Source organism: Amblyraja radiata, chromosome 7 (assembly GCF_010909765.2).
Source record: "Amblyraja radiata isolate CabotCenter1 chromosome 7, sAmbRad1.1.pri, whole genome shotgun sequence".
NCBI classification, from domain to species: Eukaryota; Metazoa; Chordata; class Chondrichthyes; order Rajiformes; family Rajidae; genus Amblyraja; species Amblyraja radiata.
Window position 1 is genome coordinate 64,881,651 of NC_045962.1, and position 23,834 is coordinate 64,905,484.

The 23,834-nt window shown below is 42.3% G+C and overlaps 1 protein-coding gene across 1 annotated transcript in view; it reads right to left on the minus strand.

Annotated features, from left to right (window-relative positions):
- Positions 1-23,834, minus strand: part of lrp1b (LDL receptor related protein 1B) — a 1,292,371-nt gene that overhangs the window by 564,505 nt on the left and 704,032 nt on the right. The window contains exons 22-25 of the mRNA XM_033023505.1: positions 13,652-13,852; positions 10,603-10,848; positions 10,320-10,517; positions 2,727-2,931 (exon numbers count right to left, since the gene is read on the minus strand). Coding sequence (XP_032879396.1) covers positions 2,727-2,931; positions 10,320-10,517; positions 10,603-10,848; positions 13,652-13,852 — 850 coding nt within the window. The remainder of the gene's footprint in view (positions 1-2,726; positions 2,932-10,319; positions 10,518-10,602; positions 10,849-13,651; positions 13,853-23,834) is intronic.

Here is a 23,834-nt window from a genome sequence, read left to right on the forward strand (position 1 = left end):
ACAGATTAAGAGTTTTATTTGGACAAGATGCCACCACAAAGAAGAAATAAAAACAAATACGTTGGTTAATGACAACTTGCTTCTTTGTGCAAAAAGTATGTGTTTGTGCCATAGCACTCATAATAAAATCCACATCCCTCATGCATGAATAAAAACCTTTTTGTTGCTTTCTTTCTATTTACTTTAATAAAAACAGAAATAGAAAACACAAGGTAATGTAGACCATTAGGTCCTTCAAGCCACCTCTGTCAAACACTAAAATTCAGGTTAATCATCCATTTGAATGTCATATTCCTGTTCTTTCCCATGTGATACCATGTAATGCTTTTTTGCATTTCATAGATGATTCCCTTCTTAAGTATTTTCAGCTAATTGGACTCTCCAGCCCTCTGTAGCAGCAATTGCCATAGGATGACAACTCACTAAATAAACAAAACAAAAACATTGCATCTCAGTTCCAAATCTCTTATTCCATCAGCCAAGCCTTTGAGTTCTGGACATTCCAGCCAGGAGAACCAATCTCACTGTTTCCAGTCATTCTGGCCTGTCAGAATCATGTAAGTTCAAAGTAAATCCCTCCCATTCTTCTAAATTTGAGTGGATGCAAACCTTTTTCATGCAATCGCTTCTCATGTAGCAATCCTGCCATCCTAGAAATCTGTTTGGTGAGCCTTTATTGTACTTACTTTATTGCAAATATGTCATTACTCAGGTAAGGAAACTAAAATATCCAAGCTATGTTCTCACCAATATCCTGTATAATAGCAGCAAGACTCATTGTCCCTGTCCTCAATTCCACTAGCTTCGAGGCAACATATCATTTCCTTTCTTAACCACTTGCTTCACCTGCATATTTGCTTCCAGTGACTGGTATACAAGAACACATTGTTTCTCCATCAGCACTTACCAATGTAACATTGTTTAAATATACAGCCTTTCCAAATTACTTTCACATCTGTCCACATTATGGTGCTACCATGTTACTCAACATAAGCAAGATGAAGGAGCTAGTTATTGACTTCAGGATGCATGGTTGAGTACATGCCCCAAACAGCATCACAATGGGTGAATTAAACAGTACCCCAACTTATGGAAGTTTGTGGCTACTGTTGACATTTTGAGTGATGTTGGAGCCTGCACTTATCCAAGCAAGTGAACATTATGTTATCACCCCAGACTGTGAAGATGTGAGATGCGTCTTTGTAGGAGGTCGTCATTGCCTTGCAGTTTTGCAAGTTATAACAGGCAGAAGATTATGATGAAAGGCTCATTTAAACATAGCAATGAGGAAAACTTTATTGATATTTGTAAGCTTTAGAGAGAGAGAATTTTTTCAATCATTTCAAATGTCACTCCTGCAGGAGTTCCTGACAAAGTAAACCAGATAGAGTCATAGAATGATACAGTGTGGAAACAGGCATTTTGGCCCAACTTGCCCACACTTATCCCACCTGCCTGCGCTTGGTCCATATCCCTCCAAATTTGTCCCATCCATGTACTGTTTCTTAAACGTTGGGATAGTCCCAGCCGCAACTTGTTTCATACACCCACCACCCTTTGTGTGAGAAAGTTACCCCTCAGTTTCCTATTAAATCTTTCCCCTTCACCTTGAACCTATTTCCTCTGGTCCTCGATTCCCTGACTCTTGGTAAGAGTTTCTGTGCATCTACCCAATCTATTCCTCTCATGATTTGATACACCTCTATAAGATCACCCCTCATCCTCTGTGCTCCAAGGAATAGAGACCCAGCCTAAACATCTCCCTATAGCTTAGACCCTCTCGTCCTGGTAGCATCCTCATAAATCTTCTCAGGACCCTTTCAAGCTTGACAATATCTTCCCTATAACACGGTGCCGTGAACTGAACACAATACTCTAAATGCAGTCTACCAACATCTTCTACAACTGCAACATGGCCTCCCAACTTCTATGCTCAAGAGATTCTAGGGATATTATCATTAGCAATATCAATGTGGCCTTCATTTTAACACCCTTGCCTTCGAACATAGAACATAGAACTGGAGAAATCAAGAATGAGCCCTTCAGCCCACACTCAGTGTCGAACATGATGCCAAACGGGAACATAGAAACATAGAAAATAGGTGCAGGAGTAGGTCATTCGGCCCTTCCTGCATATAATAATCTTCCTGCATCTAGCCTGTCCAACCCCTTAAGAATTTTGTAAGTTTCTATAAGATCCCCCCTCAATCTTCTAAATTCTAGCGAGTACTATCCAGTCTTTCTTCATATGAAAGTCCTGCCGTCCCAGGAATCAGTCTGGTGAATCTTCTCTGTACTCCCTCTATGGCAAGAATGCCTTTCCTCAGATTAGGGGCAAGAATGTCTTTCCTCAGATTAGGAGGGAACATGATGGGAAATTGATCTCATCTTTCTGTACATGTTCCATATCCCTCTATTCCCTATAATTCCATGTTCCTATCCAAAAGCCTCTTAAATGCCACTTTCGTATCTGCCTCCACCACCTGGCAAGGAATTCCAAGACCCCCACCACTCTCTGTCAAAAAAACTTGCCCCGCACATCTCCATTAAACATTTCCCCATACCTTATAGCTATGCCCTTTAGTGTTGGACATTAAAGGGTTTTCTTTAGAATGTTCAGTTTCTATTTCAGTACATTTGTCAAGTTCTTTCAATTGACGATTGCCTTCTGGTTACAAATATTCACCCCACAACTAAGTTCAAGAAAATTAGGCTTGTAAACTAACCCGTATCGAGGATCCAAAGCTATGGCTCGTGGATACACCATGTCACCAGCAATTAAGGTTGTTCTCAAGGTGCCATCAAGTTTTGCTACTTCAATCTGTTCCATTTTGCTGTCGATCCAGTAAATGTTTCCTGCAATCCAGTCCACAGCTAATCCTTCAGGCGTGTCGAGCCCATGCTCCACGATAATTTCCACACTGCTTACAGCTGAAAAAATTATTATTTTACATAAACATCAAAGTCCGCTAAATGCAGTCACTTTTCCACCCATATTTAGTGATAACTAATACAATCATTTGATTTGTCTTAATCTGGTGTAACAAGAAACTGAATCAAAAAACATTATACAGTTTTACATAGTAATGATGTTTCGATGCTCTGCATGTCCGTTGGATTCAAAATCATTAATTTTCAAATGTTGGCCCTTTGGCAATATATTATCTGCAAAACCCACAATTAGTTGAAAAATAAGCAGTTTTCACTTGTTTTGGCTGATAAAGCAGACCAATTCTTCAAAACATGGTCTCCTTTCACTAAATTTCTTTAACAACAGAATGGTTGAACACAAATTTAAAACCAATGCTAGGGATGGGTGAGCGGGGGTTGGGGGAGGGGGGGGGAGGTGTTGCATTTCTCTTTCTTTTGCATTTTTCTTCTTTTTCTTCATTCTTTCCTTTTTTTTTTTTTGGATTTATGTATTAATTTATAAAATGTTAAAAATGAAGCTGTACGAAAATTGTATAACTTTCATGCCGATTGTTTTATTCTTGTACAATTGCTTCTAATAAAATTAATTTAATAAAACAAGAAAAATAAACAATTTTCTAAACTTCTTTTGTTTCAGTTTTACCCTTAGAAAATATGAAGCAACAATACATGCAGCTGTTCTCTCTGCATGGAATACTGATAAAACAAAGACAAATACAACTCCTAAAAACACAAAATGCTTGAGTAACTCATCAATAGGTGATGTTTTGGATGCAGACCCTTCTTAACATTGTTCTCAACTTGAAATGTCACCTATCCATGGTGTCCAAAGATGCTACCTGACTCATTGATTTACTCCAGCACATTATGTCCTTGTGTAAGCCAGCCCAGTAGTCTACAAGAAAAAACAATGGAAATTCTGGCATTTATTCAGAGGCAGGGGAATATAAAATTAGATAGCTATTCACCGAGTGCATATTCTTTTCCCAAATAATAATCATCACAATTTAATCATTAGGCAGATGCTTGGATTATTTGCACCCATCTAAATCTCATTAAGCTGCTAAATGAATCTGTAGAATAAAGAAGGAAGGTACAATCCTGGTACAAAGGTACAAAGGAACAAAGTCTGACGGGAACTAGAGAAAAAAAAGCAAGTCCTGTGAAGAGTGTAAAGTTCTTCATAAGGTTCTTCCAGCATAACACATTTGAACACGTTGATTAAGCAGTGGTCAGCACGGAGTATCCTGCAGGCACTGCAGTTCAAGTGTCTGGAGAATGATGCAAGAGTTCTTGTCACATTTTATCCTGAAACAGCAGACTCTCTGATTTACAGACTGTTCCCCGGGACACAATCGAAGACAGACATGAAGTGCTGCTGGAAGGTCATCAACTCGGAGAAAGACACTCTTTGGTCTGCCCGAAACTTGTTGATCTCCCAGCTGAGCAAGATGTATGTCAGGGAATGTTGAGGACTTGCCCAATCTAGACTACAGGAGTATGTGCTGAGGGATGAGCTGAAGCTTGGTGCAGTCAACGCCACAGCTCTATGAGATAGGAAGAAAGTTTAGGGTCTTTCTGCTTCTGCTCATTGGGGAACAGGGTCTCGAGATACCCCTCAAACATGGCAAGGAATATCACCCCAGGGAATCCCATGAGTGGCAGGGGTGCCTGGTACAATTATATTTCTGTGAACACTACCAAATACAACACTAATGAATGTTATGTATAACCACTCAGAATGTCAGAAGAGGTTGTGCACAGTTTTTATTCTGAAGTTTATTTTTAGATGGGGAAAACATTGTGAAATAAATTGTTTAAAAAAATAATTCATGAATTTAGTTGTGGTGTGAAAACCTAGCCATCTTCATAGATTGCATCTTCAAAACTCTAAATTCAGAATCTTCAAAATCTTCAAAACTCAGAACAACAGAACTTCAAAGCTGCCTTGTAGAGTTCTGATTACTCACAACAAGGCCTACAAACTCGTGGTTGATCTTACAAGATAGCCTGTCCTCAGTTGCAACCTTATTTGTGAATTATACAGAAATGGTAGGGCAAAAAGTGGGAGTACAATCTATGGGCTGACCTTTTGATTTGAGTGAAGCAAAAACTCACTCTGTGTGCTTTGTCACCCCTGAGAAACATAAGAATCAGTGTAATCTGAACAGAATGTCCATGCTCCATCATGATCAAATATTATTTCAGACAGCACAGTTGAACAATGTTGCTTGTATTTGCACTGGCATCCTATTTTAAACACAGGACTTGGTGATACCTATCAAAAGGCTGTCTAAGCCATCAAATGCTTTTTGTTGAATAGGACCATTATAGTGCTCTCCCATCTTCCAGTTATTGGATTAATTTATTATTTTCCTTTGTGACCATCCATAGTAATTTATCTCTTGAGCATCTTGCGGTAAGAGAGCAAAATTTAAACTAACGGCCTTTTCTTCTTTCATTACCCTAGCCTTTGACCCGAGTTCTCTAATTTATTAATTTTACAACTTTGTAAACAATTGCACACAGATCTCTGATCACCCCCAAGGAACCAAACTCTATTTCCCTTTGTAAGTAAATTAAACAAAGTCAATTGAAATGGACTGATCCTACATTATCAGCGCTAAGGATTTGGGAAGGGTTTTTATATGTAAACCTGATAATAATGCCATATTTCAATTTTGGACTCGGTGGAAATAAATAGTAAGATTAAACGAGAACTTACCAGTTTGAAGTTTGATCTTTATTTTATGAGGAGTTACGATGAGGGATTACGTGAAGACCCCGCCAGCACGCATGCGCGACATTCTTCAAAGCAGCGGTGTGAAATCACAGACAACAGTAGATGAAATAAACATAGTAAGATAAGAACTAGAATACCAGTTGACCTTTATGATAGAGGGCGGGAGCGGAGGGCATGTAATCCCTCATCGTAACTCCTCATAAAATAAAGATCAAACTTCAAACTGGTAAGTTCTCGTTTAATCTTACTATTTTACTTCGGAGTCACGTGAGTGACTACGTGAAGATTTTAAAGATCTGTGATTTCATGCCGGGGAACGAGTCCATGCTTCACTCACTGCCTTAGTTGACCAAGGGAGGAAGTATGTTATCGTATTCAGACATGATTAATGACAATAGTAACCTCCCTCACCCGGGAGGAACTATGAACAGAACTTAACATAGAGTTCGTAAATACCCCCCCATCTGGCAATGGGTTAGTACTAAATGTGTGGAAAATTGCTAGATTGACCATCCTGCAACCGCTAGGATGTGGTCCCGCTAACTTCCATAACCCTGTTGCTGAGGTTGTTACAGCCTTGGTGGAGTGATTTGAAATGTCAGTATTACTCCTGTATAAGCCAGACCCATAACCACCTGAAGATGGCCTGAAGTGATACCTTCTTTTGACGCTAGATGTAACTAACAATATTGCTAGTTCAGAGTCTCCAGGCTCTAGTGATCTAACATTCTGGTGTAGATGTGTGACCATACACAATCGAAGGTTCATGGGATATGTGAACATCTAGTTTGAGATCTGGTGCCCCTGGTCTATACTGCTTGACTAAGTCATAACATAAGTGTTATTTAGCCTGCAGATGTAATCATCCTATCCAGTCAACGTTTATGTAATGACTGGACCCGTAGTGCTGCATGCAGGGCTATGAGCATAACCACTTATAAGTGAGTTAGCCCAAGGACAGGGATGTAGCTGGAGCCCTTCAGCGAAGCGACGTAGCACAACGTTAACAACCTATATCTCTGCGTCCCTAGGCCTGGGAGTTTTCGAGTTCCTTCATAATCTAGAGCTCAGAGGGTGACCCCCCAGAGTGGATTCTACTCCTCTCAGCCAGTATGATGAAGCACTTAGGTATAGTAGATGGCACTTTAGGCATCATGATTTGTCAAGCCCTCATATGAGCCTGAACTACAAGACGTCAGTCATCCGTGACGAATATGTAATATAATTATAAAACAAATACCTCCCATCTCCTTATGAGGAAATATTTATATTTTTTGGTGCTATCCCTGCGATCTGCAGCGAGCATGTTCATGGTTGGTTTAACAACCCCAGTCGCAGAAACGGTCTTCTCAATCTCTGTAAGTCAAATAATTGATTATATCATGCTGAGGATGGTTTCCCGCGTCACGGCTAGACCAATACTTGTGTCCAGAATAACCATACATGGTTCTATCATTCCCCACATCAGTGGGAACCATGGCTGGCTAAGCCCGGCAGGCACTATAAAAATGCCTGAGACGCGAACTTGCTGAATTTTGCAAACCCGTCTGATGAGGCAGAAATGGAGGGAGACATAAAAGAACATTCCTCCTTAGTGTAGCTAGAATGTAACCAACGCTACCGATATGCCACATATTTTCCACTGGTGATTGAGCCTGGATGCAAGCTTCTTGGTCTTTAATGTTCACAATGTATTTTTATACTTTGTGATCCAACACCCATATTGTGTACCGTAATGAGGTTTGGGTAAACTATCACCGGATATTTTGACTTGTTTGCACCCATGTAAACAGACATTTGCCACCACCGAAGTGCATCAACTTGGACTAGAGCATGCAGATTAGGCATATTCGCATAAACCTTTAATCCACAGAATGCACCCAGTGTCTATAGATAGTTGATACCATGTAACTGAGGAATTGGTAACTCTCCCATCCACATCTGTAACTAGATGGCATGAGCAATTTCTCATCCTGAACAATAGCATCAGTTTGTAATTTAACTGAAGATTTACTGATTTAGTGGAATAGCATAGAGCTGGTAACAATGACCACATGGTACTTGAGTGCTTACTTATTTTGCATGCTGTATAGTTCTGATTGTGCAAAGGCCTAAATAGCACAGCTGTAAGCCAATTATACTTGATGAACAGAAGGTTGCTTGATCAGTTTTGTTACGGGCTTCAATTAATTCCAATCCCTTACCTCAGGGCGGAGTCCCAGATGATTAAATAGAGTTAAAGGTAATCCCAATCATCAATAAGTTCAGTTGGTATCAACTTAAATTTATCTGGACAGATGAGAACCCAATTTCTCAAATGGGTTTTGTGGCTGATACAGCTAATTTCGCAAAATACAGCGTTTAATCTCATCCAGATAGTTCTTAACAATATTTATTTTTTTAACTGTGAGCAGCCGAAGCACTCATTTAGTAAATAACCTGGGAACTGAAGTTAGCCTATTTTGCAATGTTTCAACTGTATCATTGCCCCATCCAGTTAAATTTCAGATATTTCCGGTGCCCTGTGTATGAAGCTGACCCCATTGGGAATTAATAGTCACGAAGTTTCAATGTCTATACTGCACATGCGAGTTGGGCTTGTTGATAATAAACAGGCCTCATTTGTCATAATAGCGAGCCTGCCTAAAGAGGCAACTCCAGCCATATTCCTAGACTGTCTCGCTTGTACTGTGCAGTATAAACTATCTCATCCAACCTTCTTGTAAATGGTCCACAACCCCACGTTTCGGAAAGAACCAGACCCACCTACCGCCATGGCTACCGGTGGTTTTATGGTCAGCCCAAAAGGCCCCCGATGCGGGTTCGATTTCCATCCTTGATTGGAGCATAGGGCTGCTGGTGTATGTGGACCCATGTCTTTCCAGGTGCATGGTAACTCCCAGCCAGCACCTGTTCCTCGGACATGCTTCCAAGTTCAGAGTCAGTTGCCAACTGACTCCTCGCACTCACCTTCGCAGAAGTGAGTTTTGTAGGCAGCCCTGAAAAGGGTGCTGCCACAGGCTCTCGAGGAGACCTGCGCTGATATGGCCCTCCTTGGCCAATTAGGATGGGTAAAACATCCGAGGACGAACCCATGTTGGAGGGGACCCTCCTGGCCTGACTTCAGTCAAGGCCTTTCAGTCTCCTGTTTTAGCTCTTACCCTGCTCGGGCAGCCGGAGTCTGAATTCGCCGCCAGCTACCCGCTCTTCTGCGGTCCTAGCCGTGTCTTCCACATGGTCCCCATAGCTGGGGTGTACCCCAAGCACGGTTCTACCCGCGGTCTTCCACACGGTCCCCGTGGCTGAGGTTTCCCCCACGCACGGTTCTACCCGTGGTCTTCGCAAGGTCCCTGTAGCTTGGTTATCCGCAGTCTTCCCGCGGTCCCTGAAACTGGGTTATCCGCGGTTTTCCCACGGTCCACGAGGCTGGGTTATCCGCGGTATTCCCACGGTCCACGAGGCTGGGTTACCCGCGGTCTTCCCCCGGTCCCGGAAGGCAGGTTACCTGCAGTCTTCTGAGGTTCCGTGGTCCCCGCAGCCAGGCTTCTTCCTGCGGTTGGCATTTCCCACGGCACTTGTAGTTGGGACCTAAAATGTTGGCGAAACTCAGCGGGTGCAGCAGCATCTATGGAACCTTGTAGCAGGGATCCTTGCGGTGTCGGGAGCCGGGATTTCCCCTTTGAATGCTCCCTCGGTTTTGGGCTTCCCCCGAGCCGACGTGGCTTAGTAAACGGGGTTTCCCTCGCGGTCCCTGATAAAGGGCTTCCCCGCGATTCTGTGGTCGGCTTCGGATATCCCCGCGATTCGCAGCCGGGGTTCCCCCCGGGATTCCCCCCCCCCCCCTGGCGGTCCCTGTAGAAGGGAGCCGGGTGGCGCTGGGGTTCCGACCTCGGACCTCCAGCAGGAGCTCTGAACGTTGTAGTAACAGTAAAAAAGAGGCCTGATAAAGTTAAAAACTTACATTCAGGTCCGAGCTGTTGGAAGCAGAGCTCCAACAGCCTGTCGTTTGCGCAATGCGAGAGACGATATGACGCGCATGCGTGCTGGCGGGGTCTTCACGTAGTCACTCACGTGATTCCGAAGTAAAATATCTGAATTGCTTCCTAAATCTTAAACTGATAAACGTATTTGTTTGGGCAGCTTACAACCCAGCGGTATGAATATTGATTTCTCAAATTACAAGTAATACTTCCCTTCCCTCTCTCTATATCCCTCCCCCATCCAAGGTATCCTGCTTGTTTCACTGTTCGTATTCCTTTGTTATCACCTCCTCCACACTCAACAATAGACCGTTATGAGCTCTTTGGCAATTGGTTCCGGCTCTGAACTGTTCTACATATTTTCATATCTCGTTTCCCTCTCCCCTCACTCCCAGTCTGAAGATGGGTCTCGGCCTGAAACATCACCTATTCCCTTTCTCCAGAGATGTTGCCTGACCCATTGAGTTACTCCAGCATTTTGTGCCTATCTTAAGCGTACTATTTCACCAACGTCAGAAATCATTGGAATACATTTTAGCTTATTTAGTGTTTTGTTAACACATTGTGCCCAAAGGAAATAGTTTATATCTTCAATTGTATGTGTTTATAGGGAGAATTCAGATAATTAATTTAAAAAAAAAAAGCAGTTTGATTAGAATTTATACCTCCAACTTCTGAAAGTTTTCCTTTGTAAATTTTATCTTCCACAACATCGGTCCAATAGAGGGAACTCTGATTGAAATGGAAATCAATTGCTATTGTGTTTCTCAAGCCAGGGACCAGTAAGTTATAATCTTGCTTGCGAAGGTCCAATCTTCGAATCTCATGACGGATGGAAAAAATTATGTAAGGCTCGAAAGGATCTGTTAAAGAAAGCACACATTTAAGTTTATTATATAAATTAAAATAAATGTTAATAGATTAATGCATAAAGTTGTGATGACCTACCTAAACTAATGCAACTGTAACCATCAGGGGCCAGCATCCATCCCTCGTAACATGAGCACTTAATTGTCTTTTTGTGTTGCTCACACACTTGGCTGCACTTGAGATGTTTTTTGCAATAATCAAGGACAATGCAGGTTTTCTTGTCTGAGCTCAGATCCATTCCTGTAGGGCAAGAGCACACGATGCCTTCTCCAGTTACATAGATACAGTGGTGACTGCATCCTCCATTATTCAGAGCGCATTCATCTGTGAACAAACGCATTGAGTTGACTTAGCACAAGAAACCACTTGGAATTTCATCAAATACTTTTTATAGTTGACATTACTTTCTACAATAAAACAAAAAGGTCACAAAATTAAAGGTAGCCGGTACATTAGAGTTATAAGTCTGATTGTCTTTGTACTGCAACTTGGTCATAAATGAATTACATGTACTCCCAAATTTTGTTGGAAAGGTCCAAGAAATGTCACTACCAGGCGAAAAAAGAAAATAGGAATTGTCGACATTTTTGGCGATCTTGGTTAAATGAACTGTATTTTACCTACAGATAGTCACATGAGAAAAAGTACTTCCTTTTGGAAGCTGTTTAGTAAAACGCTCTTTTTTATGGCAATGTAGTAGAAAAATCTGAGGAACTACAAGAGGCGATAGCTGAACCAGGGGATACAGTGCAGAAGGAGACATTGTAATGCAGCAGACATTTGCAGGTTGTTTGGCCAAGATACCAGGTAAGCCCACAATCTGGTATTCTACCCTCAGTTATACTTTTTTTTTTCATTTAAGTTTTCATCCCGCTTATTTTTTCAAAAATATTGTATAGTTTGTCCCCATTACACATTTCGCTGGTTCAGTCAAAATCATGTACATTGCTGGATTTTCTTCCATATAGACAGTATTTCTTAAGAGGTTCAGTGATTGACAAGATAAAAGATTTTAGAACAAAACTAGGGCAAATAAAATATTTGAATTTAAAGATCTCATTATTAAATAATTCTTCTTATTTTCTTCTTACTTACATTTGTTGATAATTACATGACAAAAAGGTATAGTTCAAAAAATCAACTTGCTCAACCAGCATTTCTATTCACTTCATATGTGCATCTCATTCTCCTATAAAAGCACATTCTTCTCCCACAACTGCTCTACAGTGTCAATGAGGCTTACGTGTCAATTGTTGTTCTGTTGGTAGCACTCTTCCCTCTTCATCAAAGCCAGGGAAGGCATCATCACCAGCTTTCTCCCATTAATGTACCACTACGGAGCCACAGTGGCACAGCGGTAGTGTTGCTGCCTCACAGCACCAGAGACCCAAGTTCGATCCTGATTATGGGTTCTGTCTGTATGCAGTTTGTATGTTCTCCCTGTAACTGTGTGGGTTTTCACCCAGTGCTCTGGTTTCCTCCCACCCTCCAAATAGGTTTGCAGATTAAATGACTTCTGTATATTGCGTGGGATCGAAAAAGTGTACGGATGGTTGGTGGTTGGCATGGACTCAATGGGCCGAAGGGCCTGTTTCTGGACTTCATTCAAGCACTCACCTATCCATTGTTCAAATCATACAGGTATCACTACTTCAAGACTCCGAACAACTGCTCACATTTCCCTTTTGCTCAATTTCAATATTTACAAACACAACCATATTGAAAATCAAAGGCTGTAGACTCAATATCTATTGCAACACAAGCAAAGAAAATTTGACATGAACACTACATTGGTAACTTCAAATTATGTCATGCAAGCTCTACTTCATGATTGTTAGACTCATTATGCAGACTCAGGACACTCACTGATTGTTTCTTCAAGAGATTGAGGAAAACTTAAGCAATGTTCCAGAGATGGGCAATAACTCTAGGGCAGTGCAAACACATGGCGAGATGGTGAATCTAAAGGTCAGGGGTCCTGGTAAAGTTCGGGGGTCTCTGCGATAAGAAAGATTCCTTCCACTGATCAAACAATTAGATTATTTCAGTGCAGGGATAATAGGATTGGCAAAGGCATGTGGAAAACAGATATAATTTTGGTTAATTGGCATTTATATAGTAGCCCGGTAGAAGTTGGATGTCGAGGATTCGTGGCAACATCTACCTTAAGACTGATGAAGGACCTGGGGATCAGAGGACAAGCCCTACGCCAGGCCATCAAAGAAACATCACGGGTGGCAGAGCGGAGTAGCCAGTGGCTCTGGCTGAAGAGGTCTCCCAAATAACCGACTAGACAGATGCAGAGGGGGGTGGTTCTGGGATGCAAGAACGCACCGCTGAGCCTATTGGAGACGTCGTGGGTCCAATCAGCGAAACGTCAATGAAAGTAGGTGCCCACTTGATAACCCCAATGACGCTAGCCCTTCTCAACATCGGAGGAGCATAGGTGAGTGCAGAAGGCTCCCATCACCATCGGGAGTAAATTGATATTTGGCACTTTGGACTTTTAACATCTAGTCCTGTGTATTTGTAAACATTTGTATGTATAAATATAATTCATAATTTTAATTTAATTTGGCTGTCTTCATCAATTGTAGTCAAGAAAACACTGAAGTGATCAGCAAAAGGGTGGCAGAGTGGCGCAGCAGTAGAGTTGCTGCCTCACAGCACCAGACATCTAAGTTTAATCACGACTATGGGTGTTGTCTGTGCGGAGTTTGCATGTTCTCCCTGTGACTGTGTAGGTTTTCTCTGGATACTCCGGTTTCTTGCCACATTTCAAAACATTCAAGTTTGTAGGTTATTTGGCTTCTGTAAATTCCCCCTGGCGTGTAGGATGCAACATTTGTATAATATAGATCATGTTCACAGGTGATCGATCGTCACCGTGGGCTAGGTGGGCTGACGTGTATGCAAAAAAAAAGTTACTATACTTGAGTACAGGTGACAATAAAGTGCCATTGAACTATTGAACTCAAGAAATAGTTAAATTGAAGCCTTTCCGTGTTGCAACTCAAAGTAGATGCTGGAATATTTAAAAAGAATAATAAATTATTTGTAAACTTTTTCACTTCCGAGAGAGTGCACAATTTCAAACATTGTTGCATGTCAAACTAAAAGAACTTACCACAAAGTGGGCTCTCGTCAGTACCATCTGGACACTCCTCTTTCCCATTGCAAAATTTTTCCGGCAGAAGGCAAATTGATGTATTTCCCGAACAAGAATAGGTCGGTGGCTTGCATGAAAATGCTCCGCAGTTCTCTTCATCAGAGTTATCTTCGCAGTCGCCCTCTCCATCGCAAACCCACGTCATATTAATGCATCTTCCTTTGGATGGCAAAGTACAAAAAAGGTTATGTAGTTATTCATTTGTGCTTTTGGTCTTCATTAGTTACCAGACGTTATCATCTAAAATATGATGAATTACATTTCTGAGCAACAAATCTTGACAGAAAAGGAAAGTAAATATATAATTATTTATGTATGCAGATTCAGCAGCATTATTATAAGTTAAGATCATTGAATGGTTTCAAAATATGCTACACTGTTACACCTATTGTGTGGTCCCTACGATAACTTCAAGTTCAAGTTCAAGTGAGTTTATTGTCATTCTATTTCCAGGGAGAATGGTAGCAAAATGGTTCAAATTGCCGGCCTATTATTCAGAGGTATGAACACTTGATCCAGAGATAAGAAATTGAAATGCATCATGATTTCAAGTGGTTAATAATTTGTAATAAAAATGTAGGCAGGAGGATAGGTTTGTGAGGGAAAAACAGAGCCACGATTGAAAGAGTAGATGTGAAGGACCAAATGGTCAAATTTTGCTCCTATGTCTTCTGGTCATCTAGTACAGTTAAGATGACCATAGAATGACCAAACTAGTGTAGTCTGAAGAAGGGTCTCAACCTAATATTTCACCCATTCCTTCTCTCCAGAGATGCTGCCTGTCCCACTGAGTTACTCCAGCTTTTTGTGTCAAAACTAGTGTAATAGTCCTATATGGATATTTTTCATCCAGATGGAAGAAATGTCTGGATAAAATCCTTTTGGCCTGAATGTGATTCTAGAATTATGTATACAGGTGACATTTAACTATTGTTTGAAATAGCCTGGCAACTCATTGAATTCAGAGAGGGAAGTCAAGCTCGGGCAAGACTTTCACAATGAATGGCAAGGCCATGGGAAGTATTATTGAGCAGAGCGATCAAGGAGTTCAGGTACACGGCTCCCTGAATGTGATGTCACATGTAGATAAGGTGGTTAATAAGTACATTGGTCATCAACAGGCAGGGTATTGAGTATAGCAATGTTGATGTTATATTACAGTTGTACAAGACATTGTTGAGACTGCAGGTACACAAAAATGCTGGAGAAACTCAGCGGGTGCAGCAGCATCTATGGAGCGAAGGAAATAGGCGACGTTTCGGGCCGAAACCCTTCTTCAGACTGTTGAGTGCATTTGGAGTATATTGTGTTTAGTTTTGGTTACCCTGCGATAGGAATCATGTCATTTAGCTGGAAAAAAGTGCAGGGAAGATTTACATGAATGTCACCAGAACATCAGGGCCTGAGCTATAAGGATAGACTGGGCAGATTCAGATTTTATTCTTCGGAGCTCAAGGAGGCTGAGGGGTGATCTTATTGAGGTGCATAAAATCATGAGGGGGATAAATAGGGTGAACACACAGAGTCTTTTGCCCAGAGTTGGGGAAACAGGAAGCAGAGGACATAAGTTTAAAATGTAAGATTTAATAGGAACCTGAAGGGCAACTTTTTCACACACAGGGTGGAAGTACATAGAATGAGCTGCCAGAGGAGGTAGTTGAGGCAGATACTGTAACAATATTTAAAAGACATTGGACAGGTATGTGGATGGGAACGCAGGATATGGGCCCAATGCTGGCGGAGGGGACTAACCTAGATGGAGCATCTTGGTCGACGAGGGCTGAAGGGCCTGTTTCCATGCTGTACGACTCTATGAATAACAAATATTGGCCTTCCAGTGACTTTGCTTATGCTTTGAATGCAGCACTGATGGCACAGCACTATCTGCTATCCCACCACCAAGTATCTCTGCATCACTCAATGTAACAATTAAGAGTACATGTTAGTAATCATTATCATAAAATAATTGCATTATTTTAAATGTATTAGTTTTTAATCTTACTGAACAGAGGTGTTGTAGTATCATGAGATCATTTGATTCAGGAATAATATCAGAGGACAATCTATTATTCCCTATTACATAAACCTTCGGTTGAGGGAGAGCAGCAAGTTTGTGGACTTTGTACGCTGAACAATGACATAAATTATCCCAACACTAATGCACTGTGGTGATAGTAAAATACTGTATAAATTAACTTTTCTGTCTCATGTAATATGCAATAATTGGACAAACGTTAAACACATAAATCCTTCACAATCCCCAGATGTAATTAAAATACACGTTCAATTTAGTTTTGTGCAGGAAGATTCTGACATTCATGCCGAATAAAAAATAACGGCCCTGGGAAGAACATGGCATTGTTCCAAGGTAATCTGATATTACTGTCATTGTAGCCTCTGTAGATTGTTTTTAAGTTTTTATATTGATTGAGCGATCTCCAGCATAAATCAGTTACTAGATCTTACTGTGCTTAATGAAAATAAAATGTGCCTCCCAACAAAACATTACTTCTCCACACTGAAAGTTATGGATATTTATTTTTTTGAGAGGATGGAATATATTATCATTATCTTCATCCTTGTTACTCAACAGCTCCTGCAATCATTAATGGTCTTATCTAACATTTGCCAGTTAAATAACTGTCCAAATATCCTTAGTTTTATTCTCACTCGTTTTATTTATAAAAAGTGTGAGATAAGAATATTAGTATAGAAGAAGCGAGAGTTGACAATCCCGTCTTCTGGCTTCACTACCCACACACCTTTTATGCTTATCTCACACTTTTTGTCTTTTCATCTCAAGCCTTTCATATGTATAAAAATATCACTCTCTACACAATAGAGAAGCTAGCGTGTGGCTCCTTCTCCCACTTACAAATGTCAGATGCATTAAATTAAATGTGCTTCTATTTGACCAGTAGATAGGATGGTGTGACTGATTCCTTTTGCCACAACCATTTGCAAAATTTGGGCAATTTTATTTAATCTTCTCCTGCATTACAATTAATAATAAATACAAAATACAAATAGGAATTTGTGCGTTATAATTCTGTCAGGTTCAGTAAAGGCTGCTCTACTTTATTTTCTGTTCTACTTTATTTTCCCTTTCTGATTTTCTTTAAGTGCTTTGCAGTTAACAAAGTACTCTAGAAGTATGTTTACTAGTTGTTACTAATAAGTTATAACTCACAAATATATGAAGTGCACCATTCCATTAACAATTATTATAATTTAACATCATTGTTTTTTCCCCTCTTAATTTGTAGTTTACTCCTGAATAACAAATGTACCACCGTTCATTTTCCTAGATAGTCTAGTATTGTGTTGCAGCATAACACTATGTAAAATGGGAGAGACACTGAAATCATTCTAAGCTATAACCTCTTGAATACATGAACACAAATGGAACGCGAGTGTAGCATGATTTAAAAAAAAATGCACGTTCAGTATTCAGAATAGTATTGAGCTGCTTTGCCCTAACTCTATATCAGATGTCAACAGGGGACAAAATCCATCTCATGCTGTCTCAAGTGATGAAATATCTAGTGTAGCATATCCAGACATTTATTTCCCTGACTCACTTGAGCAAAAGCAGGAAGTTAAACATGATTTCTATCAGAAGCAAGCTGTCAAATGTCTACATTCTAATTCATTGCTTATTAATTGCTTTGGAGTTTTGGTCTCCTAATATGAGGAAGGACATTCTTGCTATTGAGGGAGTGCAGCATAGGTTCACCAGGTTAATTCCCGGGATGGCGGGACTGTCATATGTTGAAAGAATGGAGCAACTGGGCTTGTATTCACTGGCATTTAGAATGTTGAGAGGGGATCTTATTAAAACATTAAAAATTATTAAGGGGTTGGACAGGCCAGATGCAGGAAACATGTTCGCAATGTTGGGGGAGTGCAGAACCAGGGGCCACAGTTTAAGAATAAGGGGTAGGCCGTTTAGAACTGAGATGAGAAAAAACTATTTCACACAGAGAGTTGTGAATTTGTGGAATTCTCTGCCTCAGAAGGCAGTGGAGGCCGATTCACTGGATGCATTCAAAAGAGAGTTAAATAGAGCTCTTATGGCTATTGGAATCAAGGGGAGAAGGCAGGAACATAGTACTGATTGTGGATGATCAGCCATGATCACATTGAATGGTGGTGCTGGCTAGAAGGGCCAAATGGCCTACTCCTGCACCTATTGTCTATGTATCTAATAACTTTAAAGGGTACTCTAAAATAAGTTGGGATTTGTGAAAATATAACCATTCTACTAAAAAATAAAGTAGACGATGAAGCAAGAAGCAGACTCAGAAATTGTACTATAGCTTTTTCTTCAAGTTCAGCTGGGACATAAACTCATTATATGCTCTGACATACCAATTTATCCCCTTGCACTCCATTTAATACCTTCTTATCTTTCATGAACCACATTGTCTTTTCAGAGTTCTCCAGTGTGAATTGGTAGACATATTACTTGCATCACGTGAAGAAGATACGGTCTAAAAATAGTGCTTGTGGTCAACTCCACAGTTTAGATCTACAATGAACTGTCTGTCCGGATTTTCAGAAATTACTGCTGGGGACCGAGCATTATGCACACATTGTGTCAACCATTTTTGGGACACTTTTGGGCGTGTTTGGTGCTGCCTTTGCTCCATGCCTTAGGTCTCATGACTCAAATGGGCCCTGAATCTCAATCTGTACGTTCAAGAATGATTCCGGATAATAGTGATGGCAGTTGCCGAAATTTAGAAGCAGTTGCCCAGTTTGGGGCAGCAGATGATTTGGCCCCTCGTCTGCTTATACTATTTACCTCCTAGCAATGACCAGATGGGTAGATTTAAAAGTAAGCCCATTACATTAAACAGTGCAAAGTGCTGGAGTAATTCAATGAATAAAGAATGGATCAACTGGGCTTATATTCACTGGAATTTACAGGATACTGAGTTGGATGGTCAGCCATGATCATATTGAATGGCGGTGCAGGCTCGAAGGGCCGAATGTCCTACTCCTGTACCTATTTTCTATGTTTCTATGTTTCTATGTTTCTATGAATTTAGAAGGATGAGTGGGTATCATATAGAAATATATACAATTCTTAAGGGATTCGACAGGCTAGATGCAGAAAAAATGTTCCCGATGTTGGGGGAGTCCAGAACCAGGGGTCACAGTTTAAGAATAAGGAGTCGGCCATTTAGAACTGAGATAAGGAAAAACTTTTACACACAGAGAGTTGTGAATCTGTGGAATTATCTGCCACAGAAGGCAGTAGAGGCCAATTCTCTGGATGTATTCAAGTGAGAGTTAGATATAGCTCTTAGGTCTAATTAAATCAAGGGATATGGGGAGAAGGCAGGAATGGGGTACTAAATTTGATGAGCCATGATCATATTGAATGTGATGCTGGCTCGAAGGGCTAAATGGTCTACTCCTGCATTTATGTTCTATGTTTCTATGGGACATGATTAGGCAGGTTTCGGTTCGGGACTCTTTCTTTGGAATGATTGTCATAGTAGGGGGAGAAAGCTGGGAGAGGTGGGGACAGGCAAGACCAGTCAAGTGATGTGGGGACAGGCGAGGGAGTTTGATCTGCAGATGTCTGGGCACAAGCCAGAGGTGAAAAGATAAAAAAGCTGTGAGATTAGGAGATAAGATGGCGGCGCTGGCTTAACAGCTGCGGCCCACCTGCAGTCCGTCTGTTTTTTTTTCTTTCGTTTTGTTCATTGTCATGTTTTAGTTAATTTTGTTTTATTAAGTTGTGTATGTGTGTGGGTGGGGTGGGAGAAACATGTTTTGGTCTCTTCCTTCGGGGGATGCGACTTTTTCTTCGGTCGTATTCCCCGTCTCCGTCTGCGCCGAGGCCTAATGGCGGAGCTGGCGACATCGGAGCTGTAGCAGCAACAGCAGCAGCAGCGGAGACCTGACTCGGCCCCGAAACTGTGGCGGCGGCGGCGGCAGCAGCGGAGACCCGGCTCGGCCCTGGAGCTGTGGCGGCGGCAGCAGCAGCAGCGGAGACCTGACTCGGCCCCGAAGCTCTAGCGGCGGCAGCAGCAGCAGCGGAGACCTGACTCGGCCCCGAAACTGTGGCGGCGGCGGCGGCAGCAGCGGAGACCTGACTCGGCCCCGAAACTGTGGCGGCGGCAGCAGCGGCAGCGGAGGCAGCGGAGACCGGACTCGTCACCGAAGCTGTGGCGGCGGCAGCAGCGGCAGCGGAGACCCGGCTCGGCCCTGGGGCTGTAGCAGCAACAGCAGCGGCAGCGGAGACCTGACTCGGCCCCGAGGCTGTGGCGGCGGCAGCAGCAGCAGCGGAGACCTGACTCGGCCCCGAAGCTCTAGCGGCGGCAGCAGCAGCAGCGGAGACCTGACTCGGCCCCGAAACTGTGGCGGCGGCGGCGGCAGCAGCGGAGACCTGACTCGGCCCCGAAACTGTGGCGGCGGCAGCAGCGGCAGCGGAGGCAGCGGAGACCGGACTCGTCACCGAAGCTGTGGCGGCGGCAGCAGCGGCAGCGGAGACCCGGCTCGGCCCTGGGGCTGTAGCAGCAACAGCAGCGGCAGCGGAGACCTGACTCGGCCCCGAGGCTGTGGCGGCGGCAGCAGCAGCAGCGGAGACCTGACTCGGCCCCGAAGCTCTAGCGGCGGCAGCAGCAGCAGCGGAGACCCGGCTCGGCACAGAAGCTGCGGTGGCGGCAGCAGCAGCAGCAGCGGCGGAGACCCGACTCGGCCCTGGAGTTGCGGCGGAGGCAGCAACCACCCGCGGAGTTTGAACCGTCGCCTCGGCGCAGAGGGAGAACAAAGGGGGAAGAGACAGAGACTTTAAGATTTTGCCTTCCACCACAGTGAGGAGGTGTTTGGTGAACTCACTGTGGTGGATGTTAAATTTGTGTTGATTGTGTGTTTTTGCCATTTTTAAAAATTATATGTATGACTGCAGGGAAACAAAATTTCGTTCAGACCGAAAGGTCTAAATGACAATAAAACGAATCTAATCTAATCTAATCTAATCTAATAAGGAGAGACAAAGTGAAAATCAGTCTGAACACGAGTCCCAACCCAAAAGATCACCTATTCCTGTTCTCCAGAGATGCTGATGAACCACTGAATTACTCAAGCACGGTGTGTCTTTTTTTGTAAACGAGCAGAACTGCAATCCCTTTTGGCTATCCATTACATTGTTACTGCATTTCCTTGACCTCCTCTGGAAGCTCTCTCTTAAACTTTCTCCTATCATTGCAGCAACCATTCATCCAGTAGCAATACTCCTCAATGGTTGGAAGAGTATTGCGTTTACTGGGTATTTCCCTTCCAGAGTCAAGAGAGTGTTTTTGGTCCAATGTCCCTGGACAGAACAATTAAGTTCTAACTTGTAGAAGCAACGCAACAGGTTTGAAAACAGGGTACTCAATTGATAACACAACAGGCAAACAAAAACATTTCCAATAAATTAAAAAAAAACTAAAATAGTGCAAACACTAAACAAAGGCCAAAGTATCTAGTACAACCGTAGTTCAGAATTTAGTTGGAGTTTGTAGTGTTCAACAGCCTGATGGTTGTTTGACAGCTGATTTGTGAGCCGGCAACTGTGAGAACCTGCATCAATAATCAGATAATGCTACACTGAGGCTGACAGCATCAGTTTCCTTGAGATTTTCCACAGGAAAAAAAATCATCTGTAATATTTTTGAACTTCACAAGTGAAGATCTTGATCTTAAAGCTTCTGACCTTTGGGTAAATTCTGGATCAGGTGGGACATAACATTAATTCTGGTCACACCTCTACAGGGACTAATATCCTCACTGGGAAATTTGTCAGTACTGTTGGGGAGGAACTAATCACTTTGGCAGGGCCATTGGAACTGAAGTGTCAGGGCTGAGGGAAACAAAAGGCAAAAATGGATGTTAGAAATATAGTTGGCATTAGAAAAGAAAGAAAAACCGGCAATAGGTTTCAAAGTAAGGAAAAATATTAGCTGAGCAAATTAAGAAGCACAATAGCTTAGAGTAAACTGCATCCACAACAACGTGGATAATTTACCACACAGATTGTTATAATAACCATAATCGCCATTGCATATATATGATTGCATGGTGACTTAAGTTGGGAACTAAATAATTCAGCGTATTTAACATCCAGACGGTTGTTGTTGGGGCCGCATGCTAGTAGTACAATATTTGAAAAGGATAGTGACATGGCAGATTATAGAGTAGAATTTGAATCAGTTAGTGAGGAGCAATAGACAATAGAGAATGGGTGCAGGAGTAGGCCATTAGGCCCTTCGAGCCAGCACCACCATTCACTGTGATCATGGCTGATCATCCACTATCAGTACCACGTTCCTGCCTTCTCCCCATATCCCTTGACTCTGCTCTATCTAACTCTCTCTTGAAAGCATCCAGAGAAGAGGGGCAAGACAGTGGGAAAACTGCGTGCATAACATGGTGGAGGGGGCACAATAAGAGAGAGAGAGAGAGAGAGAGAGAGAGGCGATGGCACTCTTTCCTGTCCCCCTCCTCTGTCTGGTGCACACCCGTTTATCCCATTGACCCCTTCCACCTACATCCCTCCCTCTGCCTTTACATTTCATGCCTCTTCTCTTATCTGATACCTTTTTCATCTCTACCCTTTGTCCATCAAACTGCTAATTAACCCCTTCCTCTCATCACCTGTATCCAACTATTGCTTGCCAGCTTATGCCCAGCCCCCACCTCTTTTCCAGCATTCACAGCCCTGGTACAATCAGTATGATGCAGAGAATGGCCCAAAATGTTGCTTATCCATTCTCTTCACGTTGTTGCCTGACCCCTTAGTTACTCCAGTACTTTGTGCTTTCCTCAAGATTCCAGCACCCTTGTGAACCAATGATATGACATAGATATCCGTAAAAGTGTCATTGATGAATATTTTCTTTTCTACCATAACTGAAGAAGGGGAAGTGACTACAGGAAAAATTACAAAAGATTCTCGAATTAAGAGGAAGGAAAGCTCGAGAATGGACAACAGAGTAAGGTCAGGGCCAATTGCGGGCGGTGCGAGGGTGGAAGTGAATACGGAGGTCAAAGTGCTGTATATGAATGCGCGAAGTATAAGGAATAAAGTGGACGAGCTTGAGGCTCAGTTAGAAACTGGCAAGTATGATGTTGTGGGAATTACTGAGACATGGCTGCAAGAGGGCCAGGGCTGGGAACTGAATATTCAAGGGTATACATCCAATCGAAAAGACAGACAGGTGGGCAGAGGGGGTGGGATTGCTCTGTTGGTCAGGAATGAAATTCAGTCCCTTGCAAGGGGTAACATTGAAACAGTAGAAGTGGAGTCAGTATGGATATAACTAAGGAATTGTAAGGGTAAAACGACCCTAATGGGACTAATCTACAGGCCCCACAAACAGTAGCCTGGACATAGGGTGCAAGTTGAATCAGGAGTTAAAATTGGCATGTAGAAAAAGTAATGCTGTGGTTATTATGGGAGATTTCAACATGCAGGTAGACTGGGAAAATCAGGTTGGTACTGGACCCCAAGAAAGGGACTTTGTAGAGTGCCTTTGTGATGGATTCTGAGAACAGCTTGTATTGGACCCTACCAATTCTGGATTTTGTGTTATGTAATGAACCGGACTTGATAAAGGACCTCGAGGTTAATGAGCCATTAGGAGGCAGTGACTATAACATGGTCAGGTTTAATCTACAATTGGAGAGGGAAAAGGGTAGATCGGCGGTGTCAGTGTTGCAGTTGAATAAAGGGGACTATGGGGCCATGAGGGAGGAGCTGGCCAAAGTTGACTGGAAAGATACACTAGCAGGGATGACAGTGGAACAAAAATGGCAGGTATTTCTAGGAATAATGCAGACGATGCAGGATCAGTTCATTCCTAGGAGGAAGAAAGATTCCAAGGGGAGAAAGGGACGACCATGGCTGACAAGGGATGTCAGGGACAGTATAAAAATTAGAGCGAAGAAGTACAATGTAGCAGAGATGAGCAGGAAGCAAGAGGATTGGGTAATGTTTAAAGAACAACAGAAGATAACAAAAAAGACAATATAGGAAGAAAAGATGAGGTACGAATGTAAGCTAGCCAAGAATATAAAGCAGGATAGTAAAAGCTTCTTTAGGTAAGTGAAGCGGAAAAAATTAGTTAAGACCAAAGTTGGA